Source organism: Ochotona curzoniae, unplaced genomic scaffold (genome assembly GCF_017591425.1).
Source record: "Ochotona curzoniae isolate NIBS_2020 unplaced genomic scaffold, NIBS_Ocur_1.0 contig_1, whole genome shotgun sequence".
NCBI lineage: Eukaryota > Metazoa > Chordata > Mammalia > Lagomorpha > Ochotonidae > Ochotona > Ochotona curzoniae.
The window spans coordinates 3,745,341-3,765,661 of record NW_024464918.1 but is presented as its reverse complement, the minus strand read 5'-3'; the positions used below and the strand labels follow the sequence as shown (position 1 = coordinate 3,765,661).

Genomic DNA, 20,321 nt, shown 5'->3' with positions numbered 1-20,321 from the left:
GATGGGCAAAGAGTAAGTAGAACTAAATTCTTCCTCAGCCGTGATAAATACAGAACTTGCTCTGGACAAAAGTGAGGAATAAACCCAATTTATTCTGAGAATCCTGCCTAATTGTGTGCTGGTATGTATCTCAAACCGCTAATACTAACAGATCTCAAATGTAGTATCTCCTCTTTTTTTCAGGATTTATTGATTTTTATTTAAAAGGCAGATTTACAGAGAGAGGAGCAGAAAGGGAGGAAAAAAAGAAGAAATCTTCCACCCTCTGGTTAGCACCCCAAATAACCACAATGGCCCAAGCGAGGCTTATCCAAAGTTAGGAGCCTAAAACTTCTTTTGGGTTTCCTATGTTGGTAGAGGGACCCAAGGACCTGGGTCATCTTTTGATGTTTTCACTGGCACATTAACAGTGAGCCAGATTGGAAGTAGAGCAGTTAGAGTTCAAACTAGCACCCATATAGTATGCTGGCACCACAGGCTGAGGCTTAACCTACTATTACTTTGGCCCCATTCTATCTCCTCTTTCTTAACCCAATCAAACCCTTTTCTCAAGGAGAACCAAAGAGTGGTCACACATACCACATTCAAAATGTTTAGAACAGCAGCTTGCTCATAGCAAATGCTTTATGTGTTGGTTCTTACTATTTTATTATATAACTTATATTTGCACTGTAAGTCTATTTTAGATTAAAAGATTCTGTCTGTTACTAGAATTTGAATTACCAGTAAACAGATGCAGGATAATATTTTGGGAAATTCCTGGAATAAGATTAATGTAGGCACATACCTACTCATTAAGCCTAAATAAATACTTTTCTACCAAGTAATGTCTACATGTCCTGACAAAATTACCAAACCTGACCACCTAAGAAAGTTACACCAACCTGGTCAGAGTAAAGGATTTTATATGGTTTCTATATGCTTAAATATCTCCTCTAGGGTACCTGCCCATGAAGGTGAAATAACGCCATGAAACAGATGATTCTACTCCATCAGTCTGGTACTCATGCCACCCACTTCAACCCAACATCTGCTAAGCTGAAGTTTCTTCTGTATTTACTTCCTGCACAAAAATGGAAACCTGAATACTATAATGACCCACAAATTAAAACAGAAAATAACCTGCAACTGTGAACATTAGTCCTTAATTGCACAGATTGTTTATCTGGTTGTTTTGAGTGTTTCAAAACTCTTTTAGAATAACAGTGCAAAACAAAAGGGACATGTGCCAGAAAGATTCAGACTCCTTGCTAAAGAAACCAAGTCATATTTTTTACCTCCCGTTGACAGGCCACTGTGACTATGCTCTCCTGCCTTTGCCCAAACCATACTCCTTCGTGGAATTGATTGTTTGACTGATACTCCACTTCCACTCTCATTAGGAAAAAAAAAAAAAAGCCTTCACATGAAGAATGATGCAATACAAATCTATTTGGGGCTCATTTCTCACTATCCTGTTTGCTGGAGAACTTTTAATCAAATAGAAAACCTCCAATCTTGGAATACTATTTCCTTTTTGGTCTTCTCTTCTCCATCTCAGTAATTCATTGCTCTTCCCCGACATGAGCTTGCTAAGCTCACAGTTGAAAATGCATGTCTAAAATAAAGAGGCCTGCAACAGAAGCTCATGTAATCCCACTCTTTAAATATCACTAAGACATCTGAGATATTGTTTAGATTGTGGACTCTTACTTTGACATGCCAGAATAGGTAGACGGACAGGCAGGCACATCAGATGTCACTGTTTGGCAGCTGATAAAAGTCAGTGGTGTTATAATACTAAGCACACAGCCACTAGATTAGTTTGTGAGGGAAGGAGATGTATCTTCCTTCCCTTTGATAGTGGGTTAAATTCAGCTGGTACCCTCTGGAACTACAGGTAAGTTTCTCCTTTATTCTTGCTACAGTTTGACGCTTTGTTATTGATTTATTTTTTGGCCAAATTAGAAGTGTATATAAAGGTGATCCTCATATAAAAAGTCTGGAAATCACAATATCATAATTTTCATGATTTAAAGCAAAAGTGACCTATTTAATCCATCAAAACTAGAAGGCATTATACAACAGATAAATAGCTATTTTAAAGCATTATTCGATCCTTGAAAAGGAAGATTTTTCAAGATCTGTCATTGTGACAGTGTTTTATGTTTATACATTTCGTGCTGCAGAAGCGGGAAAAGTATTAAATTTTTAAAATGAGATTGAATAGAATTTATATTTATGATATTCCTGAAATTCACTTAACATGATCTGAAGTAAAATGACACTGTCATAGAATCTTAAAGAACTGAGCCTTGGGACAATAACTACAAGCATGATGGAAAATCTGCCGGAGTTACTTACGTAAATGTCTGTATAAAATTTTGTTGAAACTAAACAAATAAAAAAAAATTTTTACAAATAAAACTTGTTAAAAATATAATTTTAACTATGTAGGCTGATACCAAAATGTCTAAGATAAATGACATTCTCAAAATGCATGTAAAGAAAAACAGGGAACTCTTTTCTTTGGAAAAGAGCTGTTATTTCTTAGACAGTTTATTTCTTACTGTTTGAAATGGGCTGCATAACTTGCCTACCCAGAAAAGAATTTAGGAACCGAACTCCGAATTCAGTTCATAAATAAATAAATAAATAAATCTGTAACTACGAAATTACTTGCCTTGCAGTAGAACTCTTAACTTGAAAATATCTAAATGAAACCCTCATCCTGAATGTCTTCCCCCGCCACCCCCCAACAAGTTAAAGGCCTAATGTGGCTCATTTGTAAAATGCAGTTTGCTTTTCTGTTCGTAACTTAAAATTGGCAGACACACAGCTTTTAAGTTTTCTTTTTCATATAGTTTTCTTGTTGGCAGTTTAATTGGGTTTTTTCCTCCTTCCTAAAACTGATAGTTTTAACTTAATTCCACACAAAAAACTTTACGTTAAAGGTATTTGATCTGGAAAAGTTTCATTAACAATATTTTCCTCAAGATAGTAATGTACATGATTGTTGAGACCTTGTTTCAGTGATGATACACAATCTGGTTAATTTCCTAGTAAAAATTTGATGTGTCATCTCAGCACTGGTTTACACTATGTCAAACAAGCTAAATGTTTTTCAAATTAAATTATCTCGTAGTCTTAATAAAATCAAATCAGTGTTAACAATTCATATGACCAAGTTTTTTTTAAATACAATCCTGATTAGATTTACTGTACTAATGGGAAAAAGAATTGGCAGGAAACACAAATATAATTTTTCAATGTTGATTTTAATGGTAAATGATTTACCTAATGGATAATGGGAATCTACCATAGGAAGTGAGTAACGCCAGTGGAGAAGTAGGAGAAATGGCGCTCATATTTTGCTGGAAGACTAACGTCATGGATCCCTTATTTACTGCTAACCTTCCGGTGTGCTATTTTGAAAGAAAAAGGAGATCACGAACTAAAACAACTTCCAACTTAGTCAAATACTTATTAAATAAGTAAAAATAAATTTAAAATATAACTCCAAAAGTTAAGAGAATATCAGGACTAGTAACTACAAAATAAAATCTAAAAATAACAAAAAAAATTACCAACAGTTCAGGAATGCAGTCAGTAATGTATTATAAATACACACGTCCAAACCGTGTTATAAATACACAGTGCAAACTCTTTGATTATCAGCTAGTTTGGTAAATGGCCAATTTTGAATCAAGGGGAAGAAAATGAGCAGTGAATTCTATGATTTTTTTAAATTCCACTTAAAGGTGGACAGCACATTATTTAGATCATGACTTTACTTTGTGAATGAAACTCAGAAATGCTAAAAACCAAAAAGTAACATTGAAATATTCTTTACAAAAGAAGCATGTTTACCAACATATTGTTGATCAAAAGGGCTATTAATATATTTTTGAACAACTGGGAGAATTTACAGTAAATGCAAGTTTGACACATTAATATTTAGTATTAACCGTAAATAACTAAATCTCTGTGGCTAACAAAAATGACAGCAAAAGCTAATCATGAGACTTTAAAATGATCATCACACTGAGCATCACCACAGAATTTCTATTCACAGTTTTGACAGTCAACTGTGTCCCACAGCTGGAAACCAGTCTCTGAGTAGGCTTTCCTTTTTTCTCAAGGGAAATATCATTTGTGCAAAACAAGAGGAAGGAGCAGTATAAAACAGAAAATTTCTACTCTGAGGCAGCCTTAAAGGCACCTAAGCTATAAAAAAGTAAATAAAGTCCTAAAGATACTAAACAAAATGTTGCTTTGCCAAAAATCCTAACTTGACTCTTATCTCCCTCTAAAGGAACACTGTTCTTCAAGAGAAAGTCACTCCACCAAAGCCAGGAACACTGTGTTCTCAAGACCTCAACAAACAAAAGCGCATCAAGGTTGCTACCTATTCTTTGCAACTCTCAGGATTTACAGGCACTCAGTCCCAAATTCAGTACCCCATTCTTCCAGGGATAAATCATCATAGTAATAACTCATCTTAAAACTACCAGCTAAGCATGTTTAACTATGAACGTCCGAAACACTTCATCCAGTCCCAAAATCCACACGGCTCCAGATCCCAGCCTCCTGGATCGGAAACCTCCAGCTTCTCCAACCAGACCAAACAGTCTTCTATTACCATCCATCCCCGCCAGTGCACAGAGCAAAGATTTTCTGCCTCCTCAACAATGAGCTCTCATATCACCATGTCCTCCTCTGCCTTCCCTGCTTCTCCCCAGCAGCCCCTTGGCTCCACCCAAGGCCAAAGGGTTACAGCTACCTATAATCAGTCCCCAGCCAGCTTCCTCAGCTCCATATTACCATCACAGCCCGACTACAGCAGCAGTAAAATCCCTTCCATGGTGGACTCCAAGTAAGTGAATTTTTATATACTACGCATCCAGTGAGTTTACAGACAAGGAGTCTTAAGGGCATTCTTTAATGTTCAAAAAGGCAACGCAATCACTCAATCTTATTTGATACCTGTCCTAGAATGCACAGAACCATGTTATTGGCATTGCAAGTTATTTTGACCCATTCTCTACTGTCCAAAAATTTAAAAAAAAAAATTTTTAACTTGTCCAACAATGAACTTTGCCACTAGCTGCACACTAAGTTCCTCATGCTGTAAATTGAATTCCGCTGGTCTAGGCTCAACAGAGGAAGAACACCTGTCTGTTTCCCTGCAGCTAGAATTTCCTCTCACATAGCAAAGGCTATTAAGTTTCTTGTCAAGTCTTGGGCTTTTCTTCCTGTCCCTTCCCCCTCCACTCCTGAACATCCACCTGAAAAAATCCAACTTAAGAAAAAAGGTTGAAATTAACAAACTTTTAAAAAATAAAATTCAGACACATGTATGAATTTTCCTTCCTAGGATCAGGAGCAAGGCTTAAATATATGAAGGCTTATGGCCTCCAGTTTCCCTAAGGCTGTCCAAGCAGAATTCAAAACAAAGGATACCATAATTGTCCTTTTTTTAAACATGAACTGAATACTTCTGTAAACATGCAAAAGTGGGAAAATACTTTTTCTTCTTCCTCTGAACATCAGAAAATTAAATCGAAGGCATCTCAAAATTTGTCTGATGGGATGTTTTCCTGCAGCCTTACTGACATAGTCACAATTCCTCTTTTTCCCAGTCCTCTCTAGACATTAAATTTTTTCTAGAATTCCAATTATTGGCAGCAGCTCTAGAAACCTACTTGAACTGAGTACAGCAACTCAAATTGAAAAGTAACCTCAATATTTTTAGAAGTAAAAATTAAGAAAGCTCAAATAAATGATAGAATCATATGGGGTTTTTTTTCAGTCATTTAAAACGGCTCACAGTCAAATGCTTTTTATCTGTAATAATGCATTTGCATGGTTTTGACCTTTTTTTAAAGATCACTTTAAAAATTAAGAACCCACTATCTCTTCTTTCCCATATTTCCATTTTATCCAAATCAGCCTGTAGCTCTTCCTTGGTTACATTTATCCAAATGACCATTTTCCATCTATCTTTCTGTTATTTCCAAATTTCTTATGTGACCATTTTTTAATCTGAAATAACCTTTTTTGACTATAATAGTTTTCTTAAGAAAGACTTTGCAACCCTTTTCCAAATTCTTGCTGGGTGTAGGGCTAACAAACAAATATTCACTAAGCCAACTATGTCCCTAGCTCTGTGCATAGACCTAAGAAAAGGGGAAGAAAGGCAAAAAGAGAGAATAGGGACTGGCATTGTGGCATACAGGATGAGCTGCTGCCTTCAGTACCAGCACCTCACAAAGGTTCCGGTTCATCTCCAGCTGCTCACTTCTGGTCCAGCTGCCTGCTAATGCATCTAAGACAGCAGTGCCAGATGGCCCCATGGTTGAGCTCCCTGCCTGTGCCCTGGGAAAGCAGTAGAGGATGGCCCAAACCATTAGCACCCTACACTCACACTGGAGACTGGAAGGAAGCTCCTGGCTCCTGGTTTCGGATCAGCTCAGCTCTGCCCATTGCAGCCGCTTGGGAACTGAGACAGCAGACAGAATATCCTTCTCTCTGTCTCTCCTTCTCTCTGTAAATTTGACTTTCCAAATTAAAATAAATAAATCTTTTTTTTTAATTACACAAAGTGATTCTTCCATTTGGTTTTGATCATCTTTCATGATTTTTCAGCTATGACAGCCCTTTTTTTTTAATTTAAGATTCATTTATTTTTATTTGAAAGGCAGATATACACAGAGGAGAAGCAGAGAGAAATATCCTCCATCCACTGGTTCACTGTTTAAGTGGCCGCAATAGCCAAAGCTAAGCCAGGAGCTTCTTCCAGGTCTCCCACAATGGTTCCCAAGGCTTTGGTCCAACCTCAACTGCTTTCCCAGGCCACAATCAGGGAGCTGGATGGGAAGTGGAGCAGCCAGGATTAGAACCGGTGCCCATATGGGATCCCAGTGCATTCAAGGTGAGGACTTTAGCTACTAGGTTACTGCACCGGGCCCTAGTGATCTGATCTTTAAAATCAAAAAGCCACTTACTTAAAATCTTGATTTGGCTACTAACTGAACAAGTCAAAATTTAGTTAGGAATTCATGCTGACATGATTAAATCTGAAATGTAAAGAGAAGTATGTTTCATCAGCTTTTAATACAAACTATATTGATAACAATGAAGAAACATCCATTTATGCAACTAACAGGCTCTCCTTTATTCATGCTGTGCATTAGCAAATATAAATGATAGAATAAGTAATAAAGCACCTTTTCTTCGTTATATTTATAATTTTATGGTTATTAACCAAGTCTCAAAGCCAGCAAAATCCTCTCAGAGGAGATTTGTTTTCATTTACTTAAAAAGTTTATACAATTTCCTTAAGAATATTTGTGCAAAAATATGTCAGAAAACAGGCTTCAGCCGCCCCATTTGGAGAACACTCATAATGGTCAAACATTCAATGAGGGAGCCTGGCATAATGGCACAATTAGTTAATCCTCCCCTTGAAAGGCCTGGGATCCCACATGGACACCAGCTCATTCCCTGGCTGCTCCACTTCATCCAGCTCTCTCTTTGTTGCCTAGGAAAGCAGCAGATGGCCCAAAGCCTTGGGACCCTGTACCAAAATGGGTGGCTTGGAAAAAGCTCCTAGCTCCTGCTTTCAGATCAGCAGAGTTTGGTCATTGTGGCTATTTTGGGAGTAAACCAAGGATGGAAGATCTTTGTCTCTTCTCTGAAAATATGCCTACCAATAGAAATAATTAAATCTTTAAAAAAATAAATTGAGGTCTGGAGCCATTTTCTGACATAAAATATACTGATATAAGCAAACCACTCCAAGCCACAAATGAATAAAGGTGAAAACTGAACAAAGCTCTGTGAAAAAGCAGCTAACAGATCTAAACATAGAGGATTTCCTAAATATGGTCCCTAAACTCTATCAAAATAAACACAAGGAATTCTGGAAGGGTGAAGGGACTCATTTTGTTTATTTATTTATTTATTTTAAGAGAGAGAACTGGAGGGGGAAAAAAAAAACAGTATTATCAGTCACATCACTGGTTCATTCCCCAAATATCCGCCATGAACATGGCAGGGTAGTCCTAGTCCCTAGGGAGGCAGCCAGGATTCAAACTCATGCCCTTTGATATAATATGTGTGTTTCAACAACAACAAAAAAAATTTAATTACTATACCAAATCTTTCTTTAGGAAACCTCTCAATTCTTTTCATTTGTAAAGAGAAAAATAATGCGGTAACAATTCCTATAAACCCTTCTTGATTATTACTAGGACAATGCATTTTAAGTAACATTAGTAGCACTACATAGCAAACTCAACATAGCCAAGGATGAACTACAAAATTATGCCAATTCTGTTTTGGATACATTTTAAGAATTTTTCTTAAATATTCTATTTTTTCCTTTATAAAGCTACCAGCCATCTTCAGTTGGCCAACCTGTAATTGCTCAGCCATCCCAAACTGCAAATGCGAAGCCCACTCCAAGGACTCCTGACCATGAAATACAAGGATCAAAAGAAGCTTTGATTCAGGATCTGGAGAGAAAGCTGAAATGCAAGGACACCCTTCTTCATAATGGAAATCAAGTGGGCAAGATGTCCATTTTGTACAAAAAGCCAACTTAACTATAATCTAAATTCAATGAATTCTGTGCCCATAAATTCAGCAAAGGATTGTCTACAAAGAAGGAATGGTTCTTATTCCATATATTGCTGTATGATATTATTTCTTAGTTTTCAGTAGTAAAAGCATACAAAACAAAAATCTATCTAAATGATTTAATGAAAACTTCACTTGAAATACTGCCCTCTTAGAAAGTGCCTGATAGCCTAATAACTAATCAGAAATGCTGTCAATTCCAATTCTTCATGCATTCTGATGTTTAATAATAATGGGCAATTGATAAGGGCTTTGTTTTTTTAGTAGTACCTATTGTACACATTGTATTAGTCACTTATCTCTGAGACATTACTATTCCAAAGCAGGAGGAAGGAGAATTTTCCCATTACTTTGCAGAGTTTTCTTTAAAAGTACTATGTCTGCATTTGTTATAAGCAAAAAGCTTACAAAGCTTTTTACCATATATGAGGGATTTGGCACTAAAATGAAATGTTCTGAATGTAAGAAAAGCCTTTTGAAAAACACAAGATCTAGAATTCAGTACATACACCTGCATTTCTGTGTAGCTCTGAATTACGGTGGTGGTTTTAAGATAGACCTGTGTATACATATATTTTATTAAGTTGCATTACTATGAACTCAATAACGTATCTCTTTAAAGCGGCTAACATATGAGGAGAAGATGGCTCGCAGATTGCTGGGACCACAGAACGCAGCTGCTGTGTTTCAGGCTCAAGATGACAGTGAGGCACACGATTCATCACAGGTAAACTAAAATAACCTTCATCTAACCACAACACTTTGATTTTATGTGGCTTAAGTGTCTGCTTGCGCAGGTAAATTAAAATAATATTGATTCAACTAGAACACTTTCATTCTGTGTGACTGTTTTTCCAAAATGCTTACAAATATCATTTGAGATAAAAATCAAGCACATACTCCAGTAGATTATAGATAAAGGTTATAATGGACAAAAAACATACAGAATTTGCATAGTTATGTATGTTATTTACATGATATATAAATATTTTAAGATTTATTTATTTTTACTGGAAAGGGGGATTTACAGAGAAGAGGAGAAACAAAGAGAGACAGACATTTCATCCACTAATTCACTCCACAAATGGACACAAAGGCCAGAGCTAAGCCAATCTGAAACCAGGAGCTAGGAACCTTTTCTAGGTTTCCCACTCAGGTACAGGGTCCCAAGGCTTGAGCCATTTTCCACTGCTTCCCTAGGCCATAAGGAAGGAGCTGGATCAGAAGTGGAACAGCTGGAACACAAACTGGCACCCAAATGGGATGCAGGCACTTACAGGTGGGGGATTAGCCAGTTCAGTCATTGTGCTGGTCCTTCGATATGTAAATTATATATACAGACACATAATTCAAAATTTTAGCCTGAGTCAAAACATCAGAAGGCCAATGGTATTTATACGTCACACAGTTAAACCTAGGACTCTCTACAATGTTTCTATGGACAGAGAATTTACATAGTACATTCAGGACTGAAATTAAAACTCTAAACCAAAATAATCTTTTAAGTTGTTGATCACTGCAAAGTTCATACCTGTGTGCCCAGCACAATAGCGTAGCGGTTAAGCTCCTTGCCTTGAACACTCTGGGATCCCATATGGGCGCCGGTTCTAGTCCCGGCTGCTCCACTTCCCATCCAGCTCCCTGCTTGTGGCCTGGGATGGCCCAGAGCACTGGGACCCTGCACCCCACTTGGGAGACCCAGAAAGAATTTCCTGGCTCCTGGCTTTGGATCGGCACAGCACCAGCCATTGCAGTCACTTGGGGAGTGAATCATCAGACGAAAGATCTTCCTCTCTGTCTCTCCTCTCTCTGTATATCTGACTGTTCAGTAAAAAATAAACCTTTTTAAAAACAACAACAGGGGCCAACACTGTGACACAGTAAATTAAGCTGTTGCCTATAGCATCCCTTTGGATGCTGATTCTAGCCTAAGCTGCTCCGTTACTAATCCAGCTCTGGGATTAGTAAAGGCAGCAGAAGACATCCCAAATTCTTGGGCCCTGCCACTCCCATTGGCGACCCAAATGAAGTTTCTGACTCCTAGTTTCAGCCTGGCCTACCCCTGGCCATTGTGGCCAATTTGGAGAGTGAACCAGTTAATGTAAGAGCTTTCACTCTCTCCCTCTCTCTGTACCTCTGCCTTTGAATCAAATCAGTCATAAAAACTGTCACGGGTAATGGTTCTAGGATTGACAGAATCATCCTTCCACAGGAGGGGCTAGCTGTATGGAGGGCATCAAAGGTATTTATGCAGGCTTGTGCCTGGCCAGCCTGATCCTGACAAGTAACTCAGACCGAAGCGTTATCACTACCTTCCTCCTGAGTTACCTTTCAATCCCTCTCTCACCAGAAACTAGGAGTCAGAGAGATGAAACCATAAACTGCAGAGTCTAAGCCTCCAGAAATGAAAACTGAAATTAAGATTTTTGTTTCTATTAAATATGACTAGACCTACTAAAAAGTATGCAGCAAGGTCTAACAGAGCAATAACTAGAAACTGAAAACACAATTTCATGTTAGCTACTGAACAAATCAGTAGTTCATTCATTCAACAGATTCACATGGAGCAGCCACTACAGGATGGGCTCTGGGGGAGATCACAACCAGAACGAGAAATAAATTCAATTCTGTTAGTAGAGATTAAGTGAAAACAAAGGTTTAGTAGTATAGTGATGTAAGCCAACTCCAAGAACAAAGATGTTGTTTTTCTCATCATTATTTTTAAATCAAGCTGATAGGGGGGAAAAGATGGTAACAGAAACATTCTGTAATGAAATCAGAAAAGTATCCCAAATAATACAAAGTATCATCAAACTGTTGTGTGACTAAAATAACATCTTGGACAAAACCATTTACTTGTTCAAACCACTATTACAGAAAAAAAGGCAAAAAGTTAATGTTATTATTTTTAATTGTATTTTTAACAGAAAAAAAGTTGTCTGATCACTGAATTGACTAATTTTTTTTTACAATTTGCCTAAAGAATCTCTCAAGGCTAACCAATAAAAACTTAGCGTTTGTCTTTAAAATGACAAAATTCATTCAACACATTCATCCTCAAGTATGCTATTCATACTTAGATTTTTCTTGTTCTACTCAGATACATTTCAGATATTTGGGTTGGGACTCTATTTTCCGCTGCTTTTCATATTATACTGTGTTGAGTACAGTGAAATGCACAAAGTAGGCATTAAGCATTTAATGGATTACTCCCCCATTATAATTTTCATCAATTCCTGATTTTAGTTCTCAAATAAAAATAATCTTCTGGTGTTTGAATATTAATCCTTAAATGTACTTTTATTAAACAGGAAGTAATTAATGTTGTCTTTCGTAACTCCGCACAGGATTTTGTTCCAGGAGCTAAAAAGAGAACTATTTTCCAGTCTAGTGTTTACTGCTGCTGGTGCCACTTTTAAGCAGCAGGCGTAATGCTCTGTCACTTATGCCAACACAAGTGACTTCATGTCTATTCCTGTTTTACTAAAAGGACAATCTGTACTCTGTGTTCCTGTTTCAAACACACCAGGTGACACAAAACCGTTTGTAACAGAGTAAACTGAAAAATGAACCATCATCAAACTCGGGTCTAGCTTTGTTCATAAATAACAACCACAGTAGCATATACTCTTGCCATAATAACAGGAAATTAGTGCACTACATTTTAAATGCTTAAAAAGTGAATATAGGCACTGGGGTTGTGAAATAGCAGGTTAAGCCACCATTGCCTGAAACGCTGCCATTCCCTATAGGTATTGGTTCATGTCCCAATCGCTGCACTTTTGATCCAGCTCCCAGGTAATGGCCTGCGAAGGCAGTGGCAGACGGCCCAAAGCCTTGGGTCCCTATCATCCAGTAGGAGACTTGGATGTAGCTCCTTGGTTCCGGGCTGCAGCTATTTGGGGACTGAACCGACAGATGGCAGACTGATTCTCTCAAAATTTTCTAATACTGCCTTGAAAGAAATCTTTTTTTTTAAAAGTAGACATACAAACTATGACTACACAAATATAGCCAAAATAGAAATGTTCAACTACTCCTGCTCAGTTCTGCTTCATTTTAAGTTAAACACATATTAACATTTTCTTTGCTTTCATTTCAAGCAGCACAACTCAGAACATGCACGACTACAAGTTCCTACGTCACAAGTAAGGTAAAAAAAAAAAAAAACTTTTAATTTTAAAGAAATACATGTTATGCTATCTAAGATGTTTCCATGTTAATATTTATAAAGTACTTTAGCTTACTACACATCTTTTTAAGAATATAATGGGAATTTTTCTAGTGCCTAAGATGATGACCAAAAGTTTTATATTAATTATCTGAACTATCTCAGAAGTTCTTCAAATGTATTGGTCAAATAAGCTAGAATCATGTTTCTATGTTAAACAAATTAAAAACAAAACTTTCATGACAATGAAAACTCAAAAGTATACAATCTTTATAGATGATAAAAAGTATCTATAAAGTATTCTATATTTAATTCAATTCATGGCACTTAAAAAAAACAGAAACAAAGACATACAAGTTGCACCAGGTGCTTTGACATTGCCACCACTTCTAATAAATATCAAATACTCTCTCTAAGGCCTTACTCCATTGTTATTTTGCTACCAGATCAGACAAGACTCTGGGCTTTCAAACTTGATGTATAAATTCTCATATTGATGTGAAAATAAAAGCAATAACAGCTGAATGCAGTTATATTTACAATGTCTTCATAGAAGCAGATCATCTTCGAGGGCAGATGTGAATGATCAGGACGCCATCCAGGAGAAATTTTACCCACCACGTTTCATTCAAGTGCCAGAGAACATGTCAATTGATGAAGGCAGATTCTGCAGAATGGACTTCAAAGTAAGAGTTTAAAAATATTGGGGATACTGAGCTTTGAAAAATGTTCTCTTCCTACTTGTACCTTGCTACTCAGCTTGAGAAATACTGAGCAGTGGATTAGAATACAGAGTCAGAGCCAGACCTACCGGGGTCTGACTCTTGGCTCTGCTACTCTACAGCTGTGTAACTTAGACAATTAACTGCACTGTGCTTTTGTCTCCTAATCCATCACAGGGAACTAACAAACACACTCACCTCACAAAGCTATGAAAATTAACCGAGTACATACCAATACCTAATATTCTATGTAAGTAAGACTATCACAAAGATCTCTAAAACTCCATGCTTCTAAAATTCTTTTCCATCTAGAAATTCAAGCCATCCCGCTTTCTCTTAGCCTAAAGAGTTCTTTAGGCTAGAACAACACTTCATAAGACTGTTCATTTTTATTAGTCTCATTTTGGAGAACGTTTTCTTATACAATGCATTTTCTGGGTTGCTTATGAATGACAGTTAGTATTAAGGCTTAGCACTGAATTTGTTAAGAGTCATAAAACATTTAAGATACCAACTATTCTATTTTAGAAAGTATTTCCTTAAGGACAGGCACATACACAGCAATTAAGATACTATTTGGAACCCTGCATTTCCCCATCAGCCGAGGTCTGACCCAGCTCCACCTCCAATCCAGGTTCCTGCTAATACATGACATGCAGGCAGTGTTGATGGCTCCCACACGGGAGACCTGGACTGAATTTCTGACTTCCAGCTTTAGCCTGGTCCCACCTTGCTGTTGTAGGCATTTTCAGAGTGAATCAGCAGGTAAAAGATAGTGGAAAGAAGATAAACTCTCTTGTGTTTTCTCTATCTCCCACTCTCTCTCAGCCCTTTAAATAAATAAAGATGAATGGAAAAAAAATTTTAAGTCATTTTAATATTAAATCAGCAGATCTCATATGTCTCTACCATGACTTCACATTCACAATTAGCCAGAAATGCCATATGAATTCCATGTTCCTTCTGGAGACACATATAACAAGAATTAATGTTCTAACTATAGTGGCTGATATTCTTTTTAAAAATATACTTATTTGGGGCCTGGTACAATAGCCTAGTGACTAAATCCTTGCCTTCAATGCACTAGGATCCCATGTGGGCACCGGTTCGTGTCCCAGCAGCCCTGCTTCCCATCCAGCTCCCTGCTTGTGGCCTGGGAAAGCAGTTGAGGACGGCCCAATGCCTTGAGCCCCTGCACCTGCGTGGGAGACCTGGAAGAAGCCCCGGGCTCCTGGCATGACATTGGCTCAGCTGCTGTCATTGTAGCCACTTGGGAAGTGACCCAGTAGATGCAAGATCTTTCTCTCCTCTCTGTATATCTGCCTTTCCAATAAAAAAATAAATAAATAGATATTTTTAAGTAGATGCTTTATTATATATATTTCAAAGAATAAGAGAAAGAGAGAGACTGAAAAAAAATGAGAATGAATCTTCTATCTGCTGGTTCACTCACTAAATGACTACAAATGCAAGGGCTTTTGGTCAGGCCAAAGCCAGAAGCCTGAACTCCGTCTTCTGAGCTTTCCCAGGCAGCATCTGCAGGAACGTGGATAAGGGAGCAGTCAGGACTTGAACTAGTGCTTATATAACATGCCAGCATCACAGGCAGCAGCTTAATGTTATGCACTACAACCCCCAACCCCTGAGATCTTCAGCAGCCTGAGACTGCATGTGAATTAGCTAGAAGTCGTTTAAGGTAATCTAAAAGTTTTACACTGATTTCACAGGACTTAACTTCCTCCTGCTTTTTGAAATTATGAAAACCTTTTGAAGTGTCTGCATTTTCAAACACAAAGCCCCTTAGAAACTGAACTGGTGAAATTCATAAATGGACAAATGGAATACTAATGGACAACTTGGGAATTTTGTCATCTTGTATTTTCTAGGTGAGTGGACTGCCAGCTCCTGATGTATCGTGGTATCTAAATGGAAGGCCAGTCCAATCAGACGATCTGCATAAAATGATAGTGTCTGAGAAGGGCTTCCACTCACTCATCTTTGAGGTCGTCAGAGCTTCGGACGCAGGGGCGTATGTGTGTGTCGCCAAGAACAGAGCAGGAGAAGCCACCTTTACTGTGCAGCTCGACGTCCTTGGTAAGCCTCCACAGAAGTCTGAGGGATCCTTACCACAGCCACCCTGAGTGCGTTCTTCTAAGGTATTGTAAAAGAGAGTATTCAGAAGGAGGAAAAGCCCAGGGGACTTTAATATGCACACAACCTAGCAGAATGCCAAATTTTTATCTTCAAGCCACAGAACAAAAATGAAAAGGTCATTTTTGAGGCAATCAGTGAAACTAGAGCGATTAATCTATCCTTAAGGCCTTTCAGGAAAGAAATGCAGGAATAAAGGAAGGAGTGAGTAAGATCAATTCTAGACAGACCAACTACTGCAGCATTAGCACTTCTAAATGTTAACAATAGGGTTTCAAAGTGAAAGTTTTAGCTTAATAATTTCTCTGCTCTCTAATTTAAAATAACCAATCTGACTTAATTTTTATAAAATTGTCATAAGGTTGCAACGACTGCAGTCAGTCAGGGTCTGAGCTCTAGCTGTTTCCAACTCGAGCTTCGATGATATACAGTGTGTGAGGCAGCAGGATATTGGCTCAAGTAGTTGGGTCCCAACAATCCCTGTAGGAGATCTGTAATGAGTTCCTGGACTCCCAGCTCCAGGACTTGGCCAGAGAGTAAATCAGAAAATAGGGGCTCAGTCAGCCAAATGCCCCAGTGTCTCTCTGTCCCTGCCTCACTCCCCCGCTTGTCTCTCAAGTTAAAAAAAAAAAAGTAACTAAAAGCAAATGTCAAAGTCTTAGATTATGTTCTCTTTACTCAGAAGTTATTTTATAACAACATGCCTACTTGCTTTAGAAAACTAGTTTAATAAAGCACATATTTCAAATTTGTCTGTAGTAAGGAAGTTCTCATAAACCTGGATCCGGTTTTAAAAATTAGATATATCACGTGTGTAATGGTTTAAGCCATAGTATGTTATACAAAAGATGTTTCACTGTAATTCATCATTTCTAAGAGTTTGAATAAGTTAAATGGTAGACAAGTGTCTTGGACTTATATTCTACCTGTAACAATGAAAAAATCCTAAGCATTATTTTATGATATACGCAACAACTTCAATCTAAGGCCAAAAAAAAAAAAAAAACCTAGTAAGGAAAAAAACACACTAACTCAACTCATTAAGCTTTGGACACGTTCCATTTTGCCAATTCTTCAGAAATACTGTAATTTTCCAGCAGAGAAAGAATTGGGCTGGTATCTGTCCAACATAGTCAAAATTATAGTATTATACTATCATTTTTGCTTTTCAGTCATAAAGACAAGAAAAGTCAAAATAATTATTGATATTTTTGCTATCCAGTTTATAAAATCTCTTCATTGGTTGTCCCAGTTGGTCATCACAATAATTTGTGTGGTAGACAGCAGACACTAGTGCTCAGAGAAAAACTAACCAAAATTCCCCAACATGACGCGGTTCATGGGACCAACAGAAAATTTGAACCCAAGGTGTCCAGCGCCCTATTACCCATGCTGCCTCCCTATACATCAGGTGACAAATGAGAATAGGAATAAAATTCTTTGAACAAAACGTGATCAGAAATTCAGTGAGTTGGAGCTGGCACCATACGGGTTAAGACTATTTTACCTGCGGCACCAGCATCCTATATGGGCATCAGTTCAAGTCCCAGCTGCTCTACTTCTATTCCAGCTCCCTAGTAACACTGTGAAAGCAGCGGAGATGGCCCAAGAGGGCCCCTGTACCCACATGGCAGACCAGGAAGAAGCTCTGAGTTTCTGGCTTTGGAACTGCCCTGCTCATAGTTTTACATCTCTGAATGATTAGTTTTATAAGTATAGTATTTTTCTTGAAACTAAGAAAGTTTCCATCCTGTTGCCACTTTTTAGAAGTTAATATCAATGTGTAAATGTGATATTTGGTTCCATTAAAGACAATTTTATATTATTTCAAATACCTGAATTTCTTTTAATATGTAGCAAAAGAACATAAAAGAGCGCCAATGTTTATCTTCAAGCCACAGAGCAAAAAAGTTTTTGAGGGAGAGTCGGTGAAACTAGAATGCCAGATCTCAGCTATACCTCCACCAAAGCTTTTCTGGAAAAGAAATAATGAAATGGTACAATTCAACACTGACCGAATAAGGTATGATAAGTATTTTTTTTTTAGGCTTACCTAGAAGAATCCAGTTACACTTTGACATATATTGTGAATCATAAAGTTATTATATCTGTGTAGTTTTTAACCATATACAGAGCATAATAAAGCTTAATTAAATCAGAATTCATTAATCAGAAATCTAAGGCAATATTGAAGCCTTGGGAATTACCTTTTCACTAAACAACAAAGAAAGGTGGCTCCAGAAAGTAAATGCTGTAAAATAAAGGGAAGATATTTTAAAAAGCCAACAGCTATTTGACAACAACTCAGTAGAGCCACAGAACTTTCAAATGCTCCTTTCTCCTCTAATTAGTGTAACTTTGTAAGTCGGAGACATCACTGAAATGCAGGAAAATGAGTCCCCAGACTTTTCTTTTAATGCTTCTTTTCAGCTTATATCATGACAACGCTGGAAGAGTTACATTACTGATAAAAGATGTAAACAAGAAAGACGCTGGGTGGTACACCGTATCTGCAGTTAATGAAGCCGGGGTAACCACATGTAACACAAGGTTAGATGTTACAGGTATGTAAGTATTCTAAAGGATTTAGCTAAGACTTGGTAAAAAACGTAAATCTCAGCATAGTGCAAAACCTGAGGGATTTCCCCTGTACATCATTGGTTTCTTTATCTTTTCCTATATGATGATGATGAATACCCAGTATAATCAATTTGTTTAGGTTTTGTGAATTAACTTCTTTTTGATCTGTTTCAGCTCGTCCAAATCAGACTGTTCCAGCTCCTAAGTTACGTGTTCGACCAACATTCAGCAAATATTTAGCACTTAATGGGAGAGGCTTGGATGTAAAACAAGCTTTTAACCCTGAAGGAGAATTTCAGCGTCTGGCAGCTCAATCTGGACTCTATGAAAGTGAAGAACTTTAATAACTTTATCAACAGTGAAAACACAACTATACTATTAGAACACATTTTTTAAAATAAATCCATAGCTGTATTAACAGATTATGGCTTTAAGTAGATATATAACTAATACATATTTCTGATATTTATCCTTTGCCTCCTGGATATTCTGCTTCTCTGATTTTTGAAGCCTTTGGAAAACCAGACTACATGGATTTGTGTAACAGTAGAAGACTCTTAAAATGTGAGATTATAACATTTCAGTCAGCACATTTATTAGTTACAGGTTATCAATATCAACTTTTTAAGAACATCTATCTGATACTTGTAACAAGGTTTAAAGGTACTGCTTTTACATACTGTTTTCTCTTGTAGCAATGCTAACACAGTACAGATATATGAGTGTTCTATAGTTCAATGTCAAAAGAATAAAATTCAAATATTTAAAACACTATCTCCACAAGTCATACATCTAAAATAAAATTTGTTTTTTCTATATTAAAAAAAATTCAGCAAAACCTATGAGTAATAAATTCCAAACAATGATATTATGTTCTAGAATAGTGTAAAGCTCACTTGCAGTTTAATTCATCTTGAAACAAACCCGAACTTCCCATGGTTTGTACTTCAAAAGCAACAGGGAACTGCACCATGACTGAATTTCTCCTGAATTTTTTATTTTAACCAAACAGGTTTCTAATTCTTCAAGATTTTCAGTCTGTTGAACTCTGTGGGACAAAATGGTGTCTAGGTATTATCCTCTTAAATCTAATACTTAATGTAAATTTGAATAACTTTATGTAGCTGTATTTCCTCAAACAATTCCAGATAATTACATGAGAAAAACATAATCTTATGAGTGTATCTAAAAATTCAAATTGAGAAAGACACAAATCCTTTAAAAAAAAACTGTCCCTAAGCTAGGATAGTAGCCCTTTGTCTCAAGCCACAAGTCCACAGGCTGGCAGCCTGTACTGGCCCTTTTGGCTCCTTTCATGAACACTACTTTTGACTTCTGCCACTGTTTAGCATAGTTTTTGTCTCGTTTTTTTATTGTAAAGTCAGATATACAGAGAGGAGGAGAGACAGAGAGGAAGATCCTCTATCCGCTGATTCACTCCCCATGTGACCACAACAGCCGGAGCTAGGCTGATCCGAAGCCAGGAGCCCCGAGCCTCCCGGGTCTCCCACATGGGCGCAGGGTTCAAAGGCTTTGGGCCGTCCTCGAATGCTTTCCCACAAGCAGGGAGCTGGATGGGAAGCAGGGCTGCCGGGATTAGAACCAGCGTCCATACGGGATCCTGGCGCGCAAGGATAAAACTTTAGCCATTAGCCTACCGCGCCAGGCCACATAATTTTGTTTTAATGTGCACATACAACAGCATTCATGAACATTAACTGTACATCTCCTTTTCACGAAAAGTGGCTTTACCTTCCACTTTCATTTGAGGTTTTCTTTTGCTGCTTTTTTTTTTTAAGTCTGTCCTAGAACATGTAGACTCAGTCCTCTCCCCCCGCCCCCCAACATGAGAATCCTTCTATCTCAGCCTGGCAGGCTGTTTTAGAGTCACACTGGTTGAGCCATTTCTATAGTTGGTTTTGCAAACCACCTACTCAACTTGGCAAAGCTTCTGGGCCAGAGGTTGGTCTGGAATCGCAGGAACCAGCCTTTCACACGGGCACTGCCTTCTGCCTTCTTCAATAACCTGACAGGCAGAGGCGGAGAGAGATCGTGGGCCTCGAGTGTCCACAACG

At 37.7% G+C, this 20,321-nt stretch overlaps 1 protein-coding gene across 2 annotated transcripts; it reads left to right on the top strand.

Moving 5' to 3' along the window:
• The first annotated feature begins 1,785 nt into the window (after positions 1-1,785).
• On the top strand, positions 1,786-19,010 carry MYOT (myotilin). Of its 2 annotated transcripts, XM_040981741.1 has the most exons (10): positions 1,786-1,879; positions 4,295-4,855; positions 8,375-8,549; positions 9,245-9,349; positions 12,726-12,775; positions 13,347-13,479; positions 15,402-15,609; positions 17,524-17,689; positions 18,097-18,230; positions 18,421-19,010. In XM_040981741.1, the coding sequence occupies exons 2-10, from the start codon at positions 4,500-4,502 to the stop codon at positions 18,588-18,590; spliced, it is 1,497 nt and encodes a 498-aa protein (XP_040837675.1). In that variant the 5' UTR covers positions 1,786-1,879; positions 4,295-4,499; the 3' UTR covers positions 18,591-19,010. The 2 variants fall into 2 exon arrangements, with proteins under 2 accessions (XP_040837675.1, XP_040837760.1); XM_040981826.1 differs by lacking the exon at positions 1,786-1,879 and having other exon boundaries at positions 4,334-4,855; positions 12,729-12,775.
• Positions 19,011-20,321: the final 1,311 nt, after the last annotated feature.

Bases quoted from the DNA above. Each gene is read 5' to 3' on its own strand.
- MYOT (XM_040981741.1), top strand. From the start codon at position 4,500: ATGTTTAACTATGAACGTCCGAAACACTTCATCCAGTCCCAAAATCCA. The intron at 12,776-13,346 runs GTAAAAAAAAAA...ATGTCTTCATAG, and splicing joins GTTCCTACGTCACAAGTAAG to AAGCAGATCATCTTCGAGGG. The intron at 18,231-18,420 runs GTATGTAAGTAT...GATCTGTTTCAG, and splicing joins CACAAGGTTAGATGTTACAG to CTCGTCCAAATCAGACTGTT.